Source organism: Oncorhynchus masou, unplaced genomic scaffold (assembly GCF_036934945.1).
Source record: "Oncorhynchus masou masou isolate Uvic2021 unplaced genomic scaffold, UVic_Omas_1.1 unplaced_scaffold_628, whole genome shotgun sequence".
Lineage (NCBI taxonomy): Eukaryota > Metazoa > Chordata > Actinopteri > Salmoniformes > Salmonidae > Oncorhynchus > Oncorhynchus masou.
This window is the reverse complement of record NW_027012709.1, coordinates 188,607-209,338: the sequence shown is the minus strand read 5'-3', so window position 1 is coordinate 209,338 and position 20,732 is coordinate 188,607. Positions and strand designations below refer to the sequence as shown.

The 20,732-nt window shown below is 47.0% G+C and overlaps 1 protein-coding gene across 1 annotated transcript in view; it reads right to left on the bottom strand.

Annotated features, from left to right (window-relative positions):
- LOC135536530 (amyloid beta precursor protein binding family B member 2-like) overlaps positions 1 to 20,732 on the bottom strand; it is an 87,492-nt gene that overhangs the window by 64,898 nt on the left and 1,862 nt on the right. The window contains 3 exon segments of the mRNA XM_064962836.1: positions 3,638 to 3,846; positions 10,282 to 11,472; positions 11,573 to 11,871. Coding sequence (XP_064818908.1) covers positions 3,638 to 3,846; positions 10,282 to 11,452 — 1,380 coding nt within the window. The 5' untranslated portion in view covers positions 11,453 to 11,472; positions 11,573 to 11,871.

Below are 20,732 nucleotides of genomic sequence, written 5' to 3'. Positions count from 1 at the left end.
CTGCTAACCATGTGACCAATAACATCTGCTAACCATGTGACCAATAACATCTGCAAACCATGTGACCAATAACATCTGCAAACCATGTGACCAATAACATCTGCAAACCATGTGACCAATAACATCTGCTAACCAAGTGACCAATAACATCTGCTAACCATGTGACCATTAACATCTGCTAACCATGTGACCAATAACATCTACTAACCATGTGACCAATAACATCTGCTAACCATGTGACCAATAACATCTGCTAACCATGTGACCAATAACATCTGCTAACCATGTGACCAATAACATCTGCTAACCATGTGACCAATAACATCTGCTAACCATGTGACCAATAACATCTACTAACCATGTGACCATTAACATCTGCTAACCATGTGACCAACAACACCTGCTAACCATGTGTATGTGACCAATAACATCTGCTAAATATGTGACCAATAACACCTGCTAACCATGTGACCAATAACACCTGCTAACCATGTGACCAATAACATCTGCTAACCATGTGACCAATAACACCTGCTAACCATGTGACCAATAACACCTGCTAACCATGTGACCAATAACACCTGCTAACCATGTGACCAATAACACCTGCTAACCATGTGTATGTGACCAATAACACCTGCTAACCATGTGTATGTGACCAATAACACCTGCAAACCATGTGACCAATAACATCCGCAAACCATGTGACCAATAACATCTGCAAACCATGTGACCAATAACATCTGCAAACCATGTGACCAATAGCATCTGCTAACCATGTGACCAATAACATCTGCAAACCATGTGACCAATAACACCTGCAAACCATGTGACCAATAACACCTGCTAACCATGTGACCAATAACACCTGCTAACCATGTGACCAATAACACCTGCTAACCATGTGACCAATAACACCTGCTAACCATGTGACCTATAACATCTGCTAACCATGTGACCAATAACACCTGCTAACCAAGTGACCAATAACACCTGCTAACCAAGTGACCAATAACATCTGCTAACCATGTGACCTATAACACCTGCTAACCATGTGACCAATAACACCTGCTAACCATGTGACCAATAACATCTGCTAACCATGTGTATGTGACCAATAACACCTGCTAACCATGTGTATGTGACCAATAACATCTGCTAACCATGTGTATGTGACCAATAACATCTGCTAACCATGTGACCAATAACATCTGCTAACCATGTGACCAATAACATCTGCTAACCATGTGACCAATAACATCTGCTAACCATGTGACCATTAACATCTGCTAACCATGTGACCAATAACATCTGCTAACCATGTGACCAATAACATCTGCAAACCATGTGACCAATATCATCTGCTAACCATGTGACCAATAACATCTGCTAACCATGTGACCAATAACATCTGCAAACCATGTGACCAATAACATCTGCAAACCATGTGACCAATAACATCTGCAAACCATGTGACCAATAACATCTGCAAACCATGTGACCAATAACATCTGCAAACCATGTGACCAATAACATCTGCTAACCATGTGACCAATAACACCTGCTAACCATGTGTATGTGACTATTAACATCTGCTAACCATGTGACCAATAACACCTGCTAACCATGTGACCAATAACATCTGCTAACCATGTGACCTATAACATCTGCTAACCATGTGACCAATAACATCTGCTAACCATGTGACCAATAACATCTGCTAACCATGTGACCAATAACATCTGCTAACCATGTGACCAATAACATCTGCTAACCATGTGACCAATAACATCTGCTAACCATGTGACCAATAACATCTACTAACCATGTGACCATTAACATCTGCTAACCATGTGACCAACAACACCTGCTAACCATGTGTATGTGACCAATAACATCTGCTAAATATGTGACCAATAACACCTGCTAACCATGTGACCAATAACACCTGCTAACCATGTGACCAATAACATCTGCTAACCATGTGACCAATAACACCTGCTAACCATGTGACCAATAACACCTGCTAACCATGTGACCAATAACACCTGCTAACCATGTGACCAATAACACCTGCTAACCATGTGTATGTGACCAATAACACCTGCTAACCATGTGTATGTGACCAATAACACCTGCAAACCATGTGACCAATAACATCCGCAAACCATGTGACCAATAACATCTGCAAACCATGTGACCAATAACATCTGCAAACCATGTGACCAATAGCATCTGCTAACCATGTGACCAATAACATCTGCAAACCATGTGACCAATAACACCTGCAAACCATGTGACCAATAACACCTGCTAACCATGTGACCAATAACACCTGCTAACCATGTGACCAATAACACCTGCTAACCATGTGACCAATAACACCTGCTAACCATGTGACCTATAACATCTGCTAACCATGTGACCAATAACACCTGCTAACCAAGTGACCAATAACACCTGCTAACCAAGTGACCAATAACATCTGCTAACCATGTGACCTATAACACCTGCTAACCATGTGACCAATAACACCTGCTAACCATGTGACCAATAACATCTGCTAACCATGTGTATGTGACCAATAACACCTGCTAACCATGTGTATGTGACCAATAACATCTGCTAACCATGTGTATGTGACCAATAACATCTGCTAACCATGTGACCAATAACATCTGCTAACCATGTGACCAATAACATCTGCTAACCATGTGACCAATAACATCTGCTAACCATGTGACCATTAACATCTGCTAACCATGTGACCAATAACATCTGCTAACCATGTGACCAATAACATCTGCAAACCATGTGACCAATATCATCTGCTAACCATGTGACCAATAACATCTGCTAACCATGTGACCAATAACATCTGCAAACCATGTGACCAATAACATCTGCAAACCATGTGACCAATAACATCTGCAAACCATGTGACCAATAACATCTGCAAACCATGTGACCAATAACATCTGCAAACCATGTGACCAATAACATCTGCTAACCATGTGACCAATAACACCTGCTAACCATGTGTATGTGACTATTAACATCTGCTAACCATGTGACCAATAACACCTGCTAACCATGTGACCAATAACATCTGCTAACCATGTGACCTATAACATCTGCTAACCATGTGACCAATAACATCTGCTAACCATGTGACCAATAAGATCTGCTAACCATGTGACCAACAACATCTGCAAACCATGTGACCAATAACATCTGCAAACCATGTGACCAATAACATCTGCTAACCATGTGACCAATAACACCTGCTAACCATGTGTATGTGACTATTAACATCTGCTAACCATGTGACCAATAACACCTGCTAACCATGTGACCAATAACATCTGCTAACCATGTGACCTATAACATCTGCTAACCATGTGACCAATAACATCTGCTAACCATGTGACCAATAACATCTGCTAACCATGTGACCAATAACACCTGCTAACCATGTGACCAATAAAATGTGATTTGATTTGATGTCTTCAGATCTCACTGTTACAAATATATAGAAAATACGTGGCTCTATTTAATCAAATGTCATCGTCAGGGATCCAAATATTATCCCGTTCGCCCCTAAAAATACCAAAAACATGTCATTCTAGGTGTTTACCTGGTGGTCTGGAGGTGGGGAGGCTGAGGTGGTGTCCCCCAGGCCAGAGCCCTCCTGTCTGGTGAGAGGGGCTCTGGGCGCTGGTCTCTCCCACTGTGTGGCTCCACTAGGGATATGCCAGTAGTAGATATCAGCCTTGTCTGTAATCCTCTTCCATCCTGGAGGAAGGTCCCCTTCTGTCTGACAGCCCTGATGATCACTCCAGATATCTGAGACATACATACGTACATATTACCTCAATTACCTCGACACCAAGTGCCCCCGCATATTGACACATGAACTCTGTACCGGTAACCCCTGTATATAGCCTCCACATTGACTCTGTACCGGTACCCCCTGTATATAGCCTCCACATTGACTCTGTACCGGTACCCCCTGTATATAGCCTCCACATTGACTCTGTACCAGTACCCCCTGTATATAGCCTCCACATTGACTCTGTACCGGTACCCCCTGTATATAGCCTCCACATTAACTCTGTACCCCCTGTATAAAGCCTCCACATTGACTCTGTACTGGTACCCCCTGTATATAGTCTACACATTGACTTTGTACCAGTACCCCCTGTATATAGCCTCCACATTGACTCTGTACCGGTACCCCCTGTATATAGCCTCCACATTGACTCTGTACCGGTACCCCCTGTATATAGCCTCCACATTGACTCTGTACCGGTACCCCCTGTATATAGCCTCCACATTGACTCTGTACCGTAATACCCTGTATATAGCCTCCACATTGACTCTGTACCGGTACCCCCTGTATATAGCCTCCACATTGACTCTGTACCATAACACCCTGTATATAGCCTCCACATTGACTCTCTACCGATACCCCCTGTATATAGCCTCCACATTGACTCTGTACCGTAATACCCTGTATATAGCCTCCACATTGACTCTGTACCGGTACCCCCTGTATATAGCCTCCACATTGACTCTGTACCGGTACCACCTGTATATAGCCTCCACATTGACTCTGTACCGTAATACCCTGTATATAGCCTCCACATTGACTCTAACGGTACCCCCTGTATATAGCCTCCACATTGACTCTGTACCGTAATACCCTGTATATAGCCTCCACATTGACTCTGTAACGGTACCCCCTGTATATAGCCTCCACATTGACTCTGTACCGTAACACCCTGTATATAGCCTCCACATTGACTCTGTACTGGTACTCCCTGTATATAGCCTCCACATTGACTCTGTACCGGTACCACCTGTATATAGCCTCCACATTGACTCTGTACCGTAATACCCTGTATATAGCCTCCACATTGACTCTAACGGTACCCCCTGTATATAGCCTCCACATTGACTCTGTACCGTAATACCCAGTATATAGCCTCCACATTGACTCTGTAACGGTACCCCCTGTATATAGCCTCCACATTGACTCTGTACCGTAACACCCTGTATATAGCCTCCACATTGACTCTGTAACGGTACTCCCTGTATATAGCCTCCACATTGACTCTGTACCGGTACCCTCTGTATATAGCCTCCACATTGACTCTGTACCGGTACCCCCTGTATATAGCCTCCACATTGACTCTCTACCGATACCCCCTGTATATAGTCTCCACATTGACTCTGTAACGGTACCCCCTGTATATAGCCTCCACATTGACTCTGTACCGTAACACCCTGTATATAGCCTCCACATTGACTCTGTACTGGTACTCCCTGTATATAGCCTCCACATTGACTCTGTACCGGTACCCTCTGTATATAGCCTCCACATTGACTCTGTACCGGTACCCCCTGTATATAGCCTCCACATTGACTCTCTACCGATACCCCCTGTATATAGCCTCCACATTGACTCTGTACTGGTACTCCCTGTATATAGCCTCCACATTGACACTGTACCGGTACCCTCTGTATATAGCCTCCACATTGACTCTGTACTGGTACTCCCTGTATATAGCCTCCACATTGACACTGTACCGGTACCCTCTGTATATAGCCTCCACATTGACTCTCTACCGATACCCCCTGTATATAGCCTCCACATTGACTCTGTACTGGTACTCCCTGTATATAGCCTCCACATTGACACTGTACCGGTACCCTCTGTATATAGCCTCCACATTGACTCTCTACCGATACCCCCTGTATATAGCCTCCACATTGACTCTGTACTGGTACTCCCTGTATATAGCCTCCACATTGACACTGTACCGGTACCCTCTGTATATAGCCTCCACATTGACTCTCTACCGATACCCCCTGTATATAGCCTCCACATTGACTCTGTACTGGTACTCCCTGTATATAGCCTCCACATTGACGCTGTACCGGTACCCCCTGTATATAGCCTCCACATTGACTCTGTACCGTAATACCCTGTATATAGCCTCCACATTGACACTGTACCGGTACACCCTGTATATAGCCTCCACATTGACTCTGTACCGTAACACCCTGTATATAGCCTCCACATTGACTCTCTACCGATACCCCCTGTATATAGTCTCCACATTGACTCTGTGCCGGTACACACACCCCCTCACCCACATACCCACCCACACACCATCACCCTCACTCACCCTCACACACTCACTTCCCCAAACACACTCACACACACACACACCCCCCCCACCCACCCACACATGCACACACTTTTGTCTCTGTGAGGGTGATGCATAGCTTGTATCATACTGACTAGACACTAGACACTAATACCTAGCTAGCTTCATACTGACTAGACACTAGACACTAATACCTAGCTAGTATCATACTGACTAGACGCTAGACACTAATACCTAGCTAGCTTCATACTGACTAGACACTAGACCCTAATACCTAGCTAGTATCAAACTGACTAGACACTAGACACTAATACCTAGCTAGTATCATACTGACTAGACACTAGACACTAATACCTAGCTAGCATCATACTGACTAGATACTAGACACTAATACCTAGCTAGTATCAAACTGACTAGACACTAATACCTAGCTAGCTTCATACTGACTAGACACTAATACCTAGCTAGCTTCATACTGACTAGACACTAGACACTAATACCTAGCTAGTATCATACTGACTAGACACTAATACCTAGCTAGCATCATACTGACTAGATACTAGACACTAGACACTAATACCTAGCTAGTACCATACTGACTAGACACTAGACACTAATACCTAGCTAGCTTCATACTGACTAGACACTAGACACTAGACACTAATACCTAGCTAGCTTCATACTGACTAGACACTAGACACTAATACCTAGCTAGTATCAAACTGACTAGACACTAATACCTAGCTAGCTTCATACTGACTAGACACTAATACCTAGCTAGTATCAAACTGACTAGACACTAGACACTAATACCTAGCTAGCTTCATACTGACTAGACACTAGACACTAATACCTAGCTAGCTTCATACTGACTAGACACTAGACACTAATACCTAGCTAGCTTCATACTGACTAGACACTAGACACTAATACCTAGCTAGCTTCATACTGACTAGACACTAGACACTAATACCTAGCTAGTATCAAACTGACTAGACACTAGACACTAATACCTAGCTAGCTTCATACTGACTAGACACATGACACTAATACCTAGCTAGTATCATACTGACTAGACACTAATACCTAGCTAGTATCAAACTGACTAGACACTAGACACTAATACCTAGCTAGCTTCATACTGACTAGATACTAGACACTAATACCTAGCTAGTATCATACTGACTAGACACTAGACAGTAATACCGAGCTAGCTTCATACTGACTAGACACTAGACACTAGACACTAATACCTAGCTAGCTTCATAATGACTAGACACTAGACACTAATACCTAGCTAGTATCATACTGACTAGACACTAGACACTAATACCTAGCTAGCATCACACTGACTAGATACTAGACACTAGACAGTAATACCGAGCTAGCTTCATACTGACTAGACACTAGACACTAATACCTAGCTAGCTTCATACTGACTAGACACTAGACACTAATACCTAGCTAGCATCATACTGACTAGACACTAATACCTAGCTAGCTTCATACTGACTAGACACTAGACACTAATACCTAGCTAGCATCATACTGACTAGACACTAGACACTAATACCTAGCTAGCTTCATACTGACTAGACACTAGACACTATTACCTAGCTAGCTTCATACTGACTAGATACTAGACCCTAATACCTAGCTAGTATCATACTGACTAGACACTAATACCTTGCTAGCTTCATACTGACTAGATACTAGACCCTAATACCTAGCTAGCTTCATACTGACTAGACACATGACACTAATACCTAGCTAGCTTCATACTGACTAGACACTAATACCTAGCTAGTATCATACTGACTAGACACTAGACACTAATACCTAGCTAGTATCAAACTGACTAGACACTAGACACTAATACCTAGCTAGTATCATACTGACTAGACACTAATACCTAGCTAGCTTCATACTGACTAGATACTAGACCCTAATACCTAGCTAGCTTCATACTGACTAGACACATGACACTAATACCTAGCTAGCTTCATACTGACTAGACACATGACACTAATACCTAGCTAGCTTCATACTGACTAGACACTAATACCTAGCTAGTATCATACTGACTAGACACTAGACACTAATACCTAGCTAGTATCAAACTGACTAGACACTAGACACTAATACCTAGCTAGTATCATACTGACTAGACACTAATACCTAGCTAGCTTCATACTGACTAGATACTAGACCCTAATACCTAGCTAGCTTCATACTGACTAGACACATGACACTAATACCTAGCTAGCTTCATACTGACTAGACACTAATACCTAGCTAGCATCATACTGACTAGACACTAGACACTAATACCTAGCTAGTATCAAACTGACTAGACACTAGACACTAATACCTAGCTAGCATCATACTGACTAGATACTAGACCCTAATACCTAGCTAGTATCATACTGACTAGACACTAATACCTAGCTAGCTTCATACTGACTAGATACTAGACCCTAATACCTAGCTAGCTTCATACTGACTAGACACATGACACTAATACCTAGCTAGCTTCATACTGACTAGACACTAATACCTAGCTAGTATCATACTGACTAGACACTAGACACTAATACCTAGCTAGCATCATACTGACTAGACACTAGACACTAATACCGAGCTAGCTTCATACTGACTAGACACTAGACACTAGACACTAATACCTAGCTAGCTTCATACTGACTAGACACTAGACATTAATACCTAGCTAGTATCATACTGACTAGACACTAGACCCTAATACCTAGCTAGCATCATACTGACTAGACACTAATACCTAGCTAGCTTCACACTCCTACCCTCTAATACAGCCAGACACTAGACAACACACAGCACTCCTGCAGGAGAGAGAGAGAGAGAGCCTAACACACACACACACACACACACACACACACACACACACACACACACACTGAGCCACTGACCGAAGCCTCCCACACTGCACTCTTTCCTCATAGACAATATAGTGTGTGTGCGTCTGTGTGTGTGTGCGCCTGTGTGTGTTTGTGCGTCTGTGTGTGTGTTTGTGCGTCTGTGTGTGTGTTTGTGCGTCTGTGTGTGTGTTTGTGCGTCTGTGTGTGTGTTTGTGCGTCTGTGTGTGTGTTTGTGCGTCTGTGTTTGTGCGTCTGTGTGTGTGTGTGTGCGTCTGTGTGTGTGTGTGCGTCTCTGTGTGTTTGTGCGTCTGTGTGTGTGTTTGTGCGTCTGTGTGTGTTTGTGCGCCTGTGTGTGTTTGTGCGCCTGTGTGTGTTTGTGCGCCTGTGTGTGTTTGTGCGCCTGTGTGTGTTTGTGCGTCTGTGTGTGTGTTTGTGCTTCTGTGTGTGTGTTTGTGCGTCTGTGTGTGTGTTTGTGCGTCTGTGTGTGTGTTTGTGCGTCTGTGTGTGTGTTTGTACGTCTGTTTGTGTGTTTGTGCGTCTGTGTGTGTGTTTGTGCGTCTGCGTGTGTTTGTGCGTCTGCGTGTGTTTGTGCGTCTGCGTGTGTTTGTGCGTCTGCGTGTGTTTGTGCGTCTGCGTGTGTTTGTGCGTCTGTGTGTGTGTGTGCGTCTGCGTGTGTTTGTGCGTCTGTGTGTGTGTGTGCGCCTGCGTGTGTTTGTGCGTCTGTGTGTGTTTGTGCGTCTGTGTGTGTTTGTGCGTCTGTGTGTGTGTTTGTGCGTCTGTGTGTGTGTTTGTGCGTCTGTGTGTGTTTGTGCGTCTGTGTGTGTTTGTGCGTCTGTGTGTGTTTGTGCGTCTGCGTGTGTTTGTGCGTCTGCGTGTGTTTGTGCGTCTGTGTGTGTTTGTGCGTCTGTGTGTGTTTGTGCGTCTGTGTGTGTGTGCGTCTGTGTGTGTTTGTGCGTCTGTGTGTGTGTGTGTTTGTGCGTCTGTGTGTGTGTGTGTTTGTGCGTCTGTGTGTGTGTGTGTTTGTGCGTCTGTGTGTGTGTGTGTGTTTGTGCGTCTGTGTGTGTGTGTGTTTGTGCGTCTGTGTGTGTGTGTGTTTGTGCGTCTGTGTGTGTGTGTGTGTTTGTGCGTCTGTGTTTGTGTGTGTTTGTGCGTCTGTGTGTGTTTGTGCGTCTGTGTGTGTTTGTGCGTCTGTGTGTGTGTTCCAGGCCTACCTGGGAGGGGAGGTGAGGTGTTCTCCTGAGACAGAGAGGACCCGCCAGGAGAGTTCATGTCCTGGATCCTGATTACAACACAGTCTGTCTTCACCTCTACAACACTATCCTTCTGCCTCAGAAGAGAGGAGGAGGGGAGGGGAGGGGTTTCTTCAGGACTGCTTTGTCTGGGTGTGGATGGAGGAGGGGGATACGGAGAGTCTTTAACCGATTTGAGGAGCCTAAAGCTGGGGTCTGGGTGGCTCCCCTGGTCTGGAGCTTTGACCTGGTTCTCACTCTTCAACAGAGGCCTCCTCTCCTCCTCTATCCTCTCCTCCTCTTCATCCTCTATCCTCTCCTCCTCTATCCTCTCCTCCTCTCCCTCTATCCTCTCCTCCTCTCCCTCTATCCTCTCCTCCTCTATGCTTTCCTCCTCTATCCTCTCCTCCTCTATCCCCCTCTCCTCCTCTATCCTCTCCTCTATCCTCTCCTCCTCTTTCCTCTCCTCCTCTCCCTCCTCTTCCTCTATCCTCTCCTCCTCTATGCTTTCCTCCTCTTCCTCCTCTATCCTCTCCTCCTCTTTCCCCCTCTCCTCCTTTATCCTCTCCTCCTCGTCCTCCTCTATCCTCTCCTCCTCTTCCTCATCTATACTACTCCTCTCCTCCTCCTCCTCTATTTTCATCTCAACTTCCTTCTCAGACAGGATGCTGATGTCATCCCCGTCATCTGTCACATTCGTGATGCTTTCCAGGTCTGAGTTCACGTTAGTTTTCAGGTCCAGATGTGTCTTGGTGTCGGGGTCGAGGTCGAGGTTCATCTTGGTGAGGATGTCCTCATTGACCGTTTCATTGTTTGTATTGCAGTCCTCTGTGGTTGAGTCGGGGTCAGGGGTTGTGTTCTTGTTGTGGTCATGTTGTCCATGTCGTTCGGCTGCTTTGCGCAGGGCGTTCAGCCCGTTCTTGGCCAGTTCGGGGTTGTTGGGAGTCGACGACGACGGAGTTACGGCACTCAGCCCCATTGCATTCTGGATGCTGGTCAGACATAACTTCTTACGGCACTTAGGAAACGTGGCCCAACCCAGCCTGGTGACATCACCGCCACTGACATCACGATTGTGGGAGGAGCGAAGGCTGAGGGAGGCGGGAGGAGTCACGGCAGGGCCGTTCCTATTGGCCACGTCTATTGACATCATCACCGAAGAGGCACGGCCTCCTGGAGAGAGAGGGAACAGTGAGGGAGTGTGTGTGTGTTTCTTTCTTTCGTTGTTTGTTTGTTTGGTTTGTGTGCGTGCATGCGTGCGTGTGTGTGTTACCTGATCGGAGGTCAGTCCTGGACCAGGGATGAGAGGTCAGAGGTCACAGGTCAGTAAAGAGAAAAGTATGTTGAGGATGGTAACTGTCAGGGTTGCCCCCGGAGACAGTAGCTCGACAACACCGTACGGAACACTGAGGGTCCTACCGTAGAGCTAAGGATTGTTGGTAACCCCAGGATGGTGTGGGTCCATGTTTGGACTTCTCAGCCAATCACAGCGTCTACCCTCGATGACCAATCACAGACAGAGAAGTTCTGCTTCAGCCAATCATATGGCTTCACCAGGAAGACAGCTTCTGACTGCAAGAAACAAATACAATCCTTTAATGAATGAAGAACGCACACACACGCACACACAAACGCACACACACATACAAACGCACACACACATACAAACGCACACACACACACACACACACAGACAGACAGAGACACACACACGCACACACACACAGTGAGCCAAGTGAGGACAAACAATGCATAAAAACATGTTGCATTCTGGGACTAAATTACAAGTCAAGCTCCACTACTGCTGCAACAAGCCCACATACCAGGACAAACACACACACACACACACACACACACCCAGAGGAAGGTGGGAAGGTAAAAATAGCCTGGATGTGACAGTAACCTTAAACCTCTGACCTGTTGGCCTATTTCAGTTCTGTGTGTCTAACAGCTCACTGTAGGTGGGGGACTGAGTGTGTGTGTGTGTGTGTGTGTGTGTGTGTGTGATCTGTCTCGAGCTACAGTAAAAAATAACAGCTGCTAACACCAAAAAGAGACGTAGAGATGTTCCCTAGTGTACTTTAACCATTTGTACACCGTTACAGCACTGTATATATATAATACTTTTGTTTATGATATATTTCACTTGCTTTGGCGATGTTAACACATGTTTCCCGTGACAATAAAGCCCCTTGAATTGAAATTACATTGAATTGAGAGAGAGGTTGGAATATAACATAACTTATCAACCAGAGAGCTCTCTGCTATTAGCAATGACATCATGTCCCCTAGACACACACACTGCAGACCAGGGTCTGGCCAGAGAGAGACACACAAACACACTGCAGACCAGGGTCTGTCCAGAGAGACACAGAGACACACTGCAGACCAGGGTCTGGCCAGAGAGAGACACAGAAACACACTGCAGACCAGGGTCTGTCCAGAGAGACACAGAGATACACTGCAGACCAGGGTCTGTCCAGAGAGACACAGAGACACACTGCAGACCAGGGTCTGTCCAGAGAGACACAGAGACACACTGCAGACCAGGGTCTGTCCAGAGAGACACAGAGACACACTGCAGACCAGGGTCTGTCCAGAGAGACACAGAGACACACTGCAGACCAGGGTCTGTCCAGAGAGACACAGAGATACACTGCAGACCAGGGTCTGTCCAGAGAGAGACACAGAAACACACTGCAGACCAGGGTCTGTCCAGAGAGACACAGAGACACACTGCAGACCAGGGTCTGTCCAGAGAGACACAGAAACACACTGCAGACCAGGGTCTGTCCAGAGAGACACAGAGACACACTGCAGACCAGGGTCTGTCCAGAGAGACAGAAACACACTGCAGACCAGGGTCTGTCCAGAGAGAGACACAGAGACACACTGCAGACCAGGGTCTGTCCAGAGAGAGACAGAAACACACTGCAGACCAGGGTCTGTCCAGAGAGACACAGAAACACACTGCAGACCAGGGTCTGTCCAGAGAGAGACAGAAACACACTGCAGACCAGGGTCTGTCCAGAGAGACACAGAAACACACTGCAGACCAGGGTCTGTCCAGAGAGAGACACACAAACACACTGCAGACCAGGGTCTGTCCAGAGATACACACTGCAGACCAGGGTCTGTCCAGAGAGAGACACAGAGATACACTGCAGACCAGGGTCTGTCCAGAGAGAGACAGAGACACACTGCAGACCAGGGTCTGTCCAGAGAGACACAGAAACACACTGCAGACCAGGGTCTGTCCAGAGAGACACAGATACACACTGCAGACCAGGGTCTGTCCAGAGAGACACAGAAACACACTGCAGACCAGGGTTTGTCCAGAGAGACACACTGCAGACCAGGGTCTGTCCAGAGAGACACAGAAACACACTGCAGACCAGGGTCTGTCCAGAGAGACACAGATACACACTGCAGACCAGGGTCTGTCCAGAGAGACACAGAAACACACTGCAGACCAGGGTTTGTCCAGAGAGACACACTGCAGACCAGGGTCTGTCCAGAGAAAGACACAGAGATACACTGCAGACCAGGGTCTGTCCAGAGAGACACAGAGACACACTGCAGACCAGGGTCTGTCCAGAGAGACACAGAGACACACTGCAGACCAGGGTCTGTCCAGACAACACACTGCAGACCAGGGTCTGTCCAGAGAGACACAGAAACACACTGCAGACCAGGGTCTGTCCAGAGAGACACAGAAACACACTGCAGACCAGGGTCTGTCCAGAGAGACACAGAAACACACTGCAGACCAGGGTCTGTCCAGAGAGACACAGAGACACACTGCAGACCAGGGTCTGTCCAGAGAGACACAGAGACACACTGCAGACCAGGGTCTGTCCAGAGAGACACAGAAACACACTGCAGACCAGGGTCTGTCCAGAGAGAGACACAGAAACACACTGCAGACCAGGGTCTGTCCAGAGAGACACAGAAACACACTGCAGACCAGGGTCTGTCCAGAGAGAGACACACTGTAGACCAGGGTCTGTCCAGAGAGACACAGAAACACACTGCAGACCAGGGTCTGTCCAGAGAGACAGAGACACACTGCAGACCAGGGTCTGTCCAGAGAGAGACACAGAGACACACTGCAGACCAGGGTCTGTCCAGAGAGAGACAGAAACACACTGCAGACCAGGGTCTGTCCAGAGAGACACAGAAACACACTGCAGACCAGGGTCTGTCCAGAGAGAGACAGAAACACACTGCAGACCAGGGTCTGTCCAGAGAGAGACACACAAACACACTGCAGACCAGGGTCTGTCCAGAGAGACACACTGCAGACCAGGGTCTGTCCAGAGAGACACAGAGACACACTGCAGACCAGGGTCTGTCCAGAGAGAGACACACAAACACACTGCAGACCAGGGTCTGTCCAGAGAGACACAGAGACACACTGCAGACCAGGGTCTGTTCAGAGAGACACAGAAACACACTGCAGACCAGGGTCTGTCGAGAGAGACACAGAAACACACTGCAGACCAGGGTCTGTCCAGAGAGACACAGAAACACACTGCAGACCAGGGTCTGTCCAGAGAGACACAGAAACACACTGCAGACCAGGGTCTGTCCAGAGACACACAGAGACACACTGCAGACCAGGGTCTGTCCAGAGACACACAGAGACACACTGCAGACCAGGGTCTGTCCAGAGAGACACACTGCAGACCAGGGTCTGTCCAGAGAGACACACTGCAGACCAGGGTCTGTCCAGAGAGACACAGAAACACACTGCAGACCAGGGTCTGTCCAGAGACACACAGAGACACACTGCTTCAGAACACAGGAAAGTTGTTCACATGAATGTTATTTATATTAATTTCCCAGAAGCCCTTGCAACATAAACAGGCCATTAACAGAAAGACAAACAGCACAGTTCCACTGTAACGGATCAGCTGAGACTAACATTTTTCACGACAAAAAAAACATTGATTTCAAAGTTTTTAAAAACCATACAACTCTATAAAGAAGGACGACTTTTAAAAATGTAAACTGAATATTTTACTAAAACATTTACTGTAAGAACTGTGATGACATTACACACGGACTCATATAGTATGGAGTGTCGGTGATGACATTACACACTGACTCAGATAGTATGGAGTGTCGGTGATGACATTACACACTGACTCAGATAGTATGGAGTGTCGGTGATGACATTACACACTGACTCAGATAGTATGGAGTGTCGGTGATGACATTACACACTGACTCAGATAGTATGGAGTGTCGGTGATGACATTACACACTGACTCAGATAGTATGGAGTGTCGGTGATGACATTACACACTGACTCAGATAGTATGGAGTGTCGGTGATGACATTACACACTGACTCAGATAGTATGGAGTGTCGGTGATGACATTACACACTGACTCAGATAGTATGGAGTCTCAGCGATGACATGACACACGGACTCAGATAGAATGGAGTCTCAGCGATGACATGACACACGGACTCAGATAGTATGGAGTCTCAGCGATGACATGACACACGGACTCAGATAGAATGGAGTCTCAGCGATGACATGACACACTGACTCAGAAAGAATGGAGTCTCAGCGATGACATGAGACATGAACTCAGATAGAATGGAGTCTCAGCGATGACATGACACACGGACTCAGATAGAATGGAGTGTCGGTGATGACATTATACACTGACTCAGAAAGAAAGGAGTCTCAGCAATGACACACTGACTCAGAAAGAATGGAGTCCTTTGATTGAACCAGGAAAAGTGTATTTTTAAGAGATGTTTTCTACGACCCGTTTCCATCAGTTTGACCAGAAATCAAAGCCTTTACTTATTCCTCATTTTGAGGATGATTGAAAAATGTATTTATATACATGTCATAATTTACAACAACAACAAAAAAATAGACTATTAGCTTTCATTTGACACCCTATTTAACATGAAATTCACATGTTGGTGCCCATTGGTCATTTGACATGGACATGAGTGCAGATAGGCTGTGCTGGTTGACTAGCAGGTAGACTAGCAGGTAGACTAGCAGGAAGACTAGCAGGTAGACTAGCAGGTAGACTAGCAGGTAGACTAGCAGGTAGACTAGCAGGTAGACTAGCAGGTTGACTAGCAGGCTGACTAGCAGGCAGACTAGCTAGACTAGCAGGTAGACTAGCAGGTAGACTAGCAGGTAGACTAGCAGGTTGACTAGCAGGTTGACTAGCAGATAGACTAGCAGGTAGACTAGCAGGTTGACTAGCAGGTAGACTAGCAGGTAGACAGGTAGATAGCAGGTTGACTAGCAGGTTGACTAGCACTGACTAGCAGGTAGACTAGCAGGTAGACTAGCAGGTAGACTAGCAGGTAGACTAGCAGGTTGACTAGCAGGTTGACTAGCAGGTAGACTAGCAGGTAGACTAGCAGGCAGACTAGCAGGTAGACTAGCAGGTAGACTAGCAGGTAGACTAGCAGGTTGACTAGCAGGTTGACTAGCAGGTAGATGACTAGCAGGCAGACTAGCAGGTAGACTAGCAGGTAGACTAGCAGGTAGACTAGCAGGCTGACTAGCAGGTTGACTAGCAGGTTGACTAGCAGGCAGACTAGCAGGTAGACTAGCAGGTTGACTAGCAGGTTGACTAGCAGGCAGACTAGCAGGTAGACTAGCAGGCAGACTAGCAGGTAGACTAGCAGGTAGACTAGCAGGCTGACTAGCAGGTTGACTAGCAGGCAGACTAGCAAGCAGACTAGCAGGTAGACTAGCAGGTAGACTAGCAGGTAGACTAGCAGGTAGACTAGCAGGCAGACTAGCAGGTAGACTAGCAGGTAGACTAGCAGGCTGACTAGCAGGCTGACTAGCAGGCAGACTAGCAGGTAGACTAGCAGGTTGACTAGCAGGTTGACTAGCAGGCAGACTAGCAGGCTGACTAGCAGGTTGACTAGCAGGCAGACTAGCAGGCAGACTAGCAGGTAGACTAGCAGGTAGACTAGCAGGTAGACTAGCAGGTAGACTAGCAGGTTTGACATGAGTGCAGATAGGCTGTGCTGGTTGACTAGCAGGTAGACTAGCAGGTAGACTAGCAGGTAGACTAGCAGGTAGACTAGCAGGTAGACTAGCAGGTTGACTAGCAGGTAGACTAGCAGGCTGACTAGCAGGTAGACTAGCAGGTTGACTAGCAGGTTGACTAGCAGGTAGACTAGCAGGTAGACTAGCAGGTTGACTAGCAGGTAGACTAGCAGGTAGACTAGCAGGTTGACTAGCAGGTTGACTAGCAGGTAGACTAGCAGGTAGACTAGCAGGCAGACTAGCAGGTAGACTAGCAGGTAGACTAGCAGGTAGACTATCAGGTTGACTAGCAGGTTGACTAGCAGGTAGACTAGCAGGCAGACTAGCAGGTAGACTAGCAGGTAGACTAGCAGGTAGACTAGCAGGCTGACTAGCAGGTTGACTAGCAGGTTGACTAGCAGGCAGACTAGCAGGTAGACTAGCAGGTTGACTAGCAGGTTGACTAGCAGGCAGACTAGCAGGTAGACTAGCAGGCAGACTAGCAGGTAGACTAGCAGGTAGACTAGCAGGCTGACTAGCAGGTTGACTAGCAGGCATAGCAAGCAGACTAGCAGGTAGACTAGCAGGTAGACTAGCAGGTAGACTAGCAGGTAGACTAGCAGGCAGACTAGCAGGTAGACTAGCAGGTAGACTAGCAGGCTGACTAGCAGGCTGACTAGCAGGCAGACTAGCAGGTAGACTAGCAGGTTGACTAGCAGGTTGACTAGCAGGCAGACTAGCAGGCTGACTAGCAGGTTGACTAGCAGGCAGACCAGCAGGCAGACTAGCAGGTAGACTAGCAGGTAGACTAGCAGGTAGACTAGCAGGTAGACTAGCAGGTAGACTAGCAGGTTTGACATGAGTGCAGATAGGCTGTGCTGGTTGACTAGCAGGTAGACTAGCAGGTAGACTAGCAGGTAGACTAGCAGGTAGACTAGCAGGTAGACTGACTAGCAGGTAGACTAGCAGGTAGACTAGCAGGTTGACTAGCAGGTTGACTAGCAGGTTGACTAGCAGGCAGACTAGCAGGTAGACTAGCAGGCAGACTAGCAGGTAGACTAGCAGGCTGACTAGCAGGTTGACTAGCAGGCAGACTAGCAAGCAGACTAGCAGGTAGACTAGCAGGTAGACTAGCAGGGTAGCAGGTAGACTAGCAGGCAGACTAGCAGGTAGACTAGCAGGTAGACTAGCAGGCTGACTAGCAGGCTGACTAGCAGGCAGACTAGCAGGTAGACTAGCAGGTTGACTAGCAGGTTGACTAGCAGGCAGACTAGCAGGCTGACTAGCAGGTTGACTAGCAGGCAGACTAGCAGGCAGACTAGCAGGTAGACTAGCAGGTAGACTAGCAGGTAGACTAGCAGGTAGACTAGCAGGTAGACTAGCAGGTAGACTAGCAGGTTTGACATGAGTGCAGATAGGCTGTGCTGGTTGACTAGCAGGTAGACTAGCAGGTAGACTAGCAGGTAGACTAGCAGGTAGACTAGCAGGCTGACTAACAGGTAGACTAGCAGGTAGACTAGCAGGTTGACTAGCAGGCAGACTAGCAGGTAGACTAGCAGGTAGACTAGCAGGCTGACTAGCAGGCTGACTAGCAGGCAGACTAGCAGGTAGACTAGCAGGTTGACTAGCAGGTTGACTAGCAGGCAGACTAGCAGGCTGACTAGCAGGCAGACTAGCAGGTTTGACATGAGTGCAGATAGGCTGTGCTGGTTGACTAGCAGGTAGACTAGCAGGTAGACTAGCAGGTTGACTAGCAGGTTGACTAGCAGGTAGACTAGCAGGTAGACTAGCAGGCTGACTAGCAGGTAGACTAGCAGGTAGACTAGCAGGTTGACTAGCAGGTTGTTAGCAGGCAGACTAGCAGGTAGACTAGCAGGTAGACTAGCAGGTAGACTAGCAGGTAGACTAGCAGGCAGACTAGCAGGCAGACTAGCAGGCAGAGTAGCAGGTAGACTAGCAGACTAGCAGGTAGACTAGCAGGTAGACTAGCAGGTTGACTAGCAGGCAGCTAGCAGGTAGACTAGCAGGTAGACTAGCAGGTTTGACATGAGTGCAGATAGGCTGTGCTGGTTGACTAGCAGGTAGACTAGCAGGTTGACTAGCAGGTAGACTAGCAGGTAGACTAGCAGGTAGACTAGCAGGTAGAGCAGGTAGACTAGCAGGTAGACTAGCAGGTAGACTAGCAGGTTTGACATGAGTGCAGATAGGCTGTGCTGGTTGACTAGCAGGTAGTAGCAGGTTGACTAGCAGGTTGACTAGCAGGTAGACTAGCAGGTAGACTAGCAGGTAGACTAGCAGGTAGACTAGCAGGTAGACTAGCAGGTTTGACATGAGTGCAGATAGGCTGTGCTGGTTGACTAGCAGGTAGACTAGCAGGTAGACTAGCAGGTAGACTAGCAGGTAGACTAGCAGGTTGAGACTACAGGTAGACTAGCAGGTAGACTGCAGGTAGACTAGTGCAGACATGAGTGCAGATAGGCTGTGCTGGTTGACTAGCAGGTAGACTAGCAGGTAGACTAGCAGGTAGACTAGCAGGTAGCAGGTTGACTAGCAGGTGACTAGCAGGTAGACTAGCAGGTAGACTAGCAGGTGACTAGCAGGTAGACTAGCAGGTAGCAGGTAGCAGCAGGTAGACTAGCAGGCAGACTAGCAGGTAGACTAGCAGGTAGACTAGCAGGTCGACTAGCAGGTCGACTAGCAGGTAGACTAGCACGTTTGACATGAGTGCAGATAGGCTGTGCTAGTTGACTAGTCATTATATTGTGATCACTGCATCCAATGGGTACGGATACACTGGTAGACTGTGCAGCTGGGGCGAGTCTACAAAATAAGAGTATTATAGATAACAGCAGGGTAGACTGTGCAGCTGGGGCTAGTCTACAAAATAAGAGTATTATAGATAACAGGTGGGTAGACTGTGCAGCTGGGGCGAGTCTACAAAATAAGAGTATTATAGATAACAGGTGGGTAGACTGTGCAGCTGGGGCGAGTCTACAAAATAAGAGTATTATAGATAACAGGTGGGTAGACAGGCGAGTCTACAAAATAAGAGTATTATAGATAACAGGTGGGTAGACTGTGCAGCTGGGGCGAGTCTACAAAATAAGAGTATTATAGATAACAGGTGGGTAGACTGTGCAGCTGGGCGAGTCTACAAAATAAAGTATTATAGATAACAGGTGGGTAGATTATAGTCTACAAAATAAGAGTATTATAGATAACAGGTGGGGAGACTGTGCAGGTAGGCGAGTCTACAAAATAAGAGTATTATAGATAACAGCAGGGGAGACTGTGCAGGTAGGCGAGTCTACAAAATAAGAGTATTATAGATAACAGGTGGGTAGACTGTGCAGGTAGGCGAGTCTACAAAATAAGAGTATTATAGATAACAGCAGGGGAGACTGTG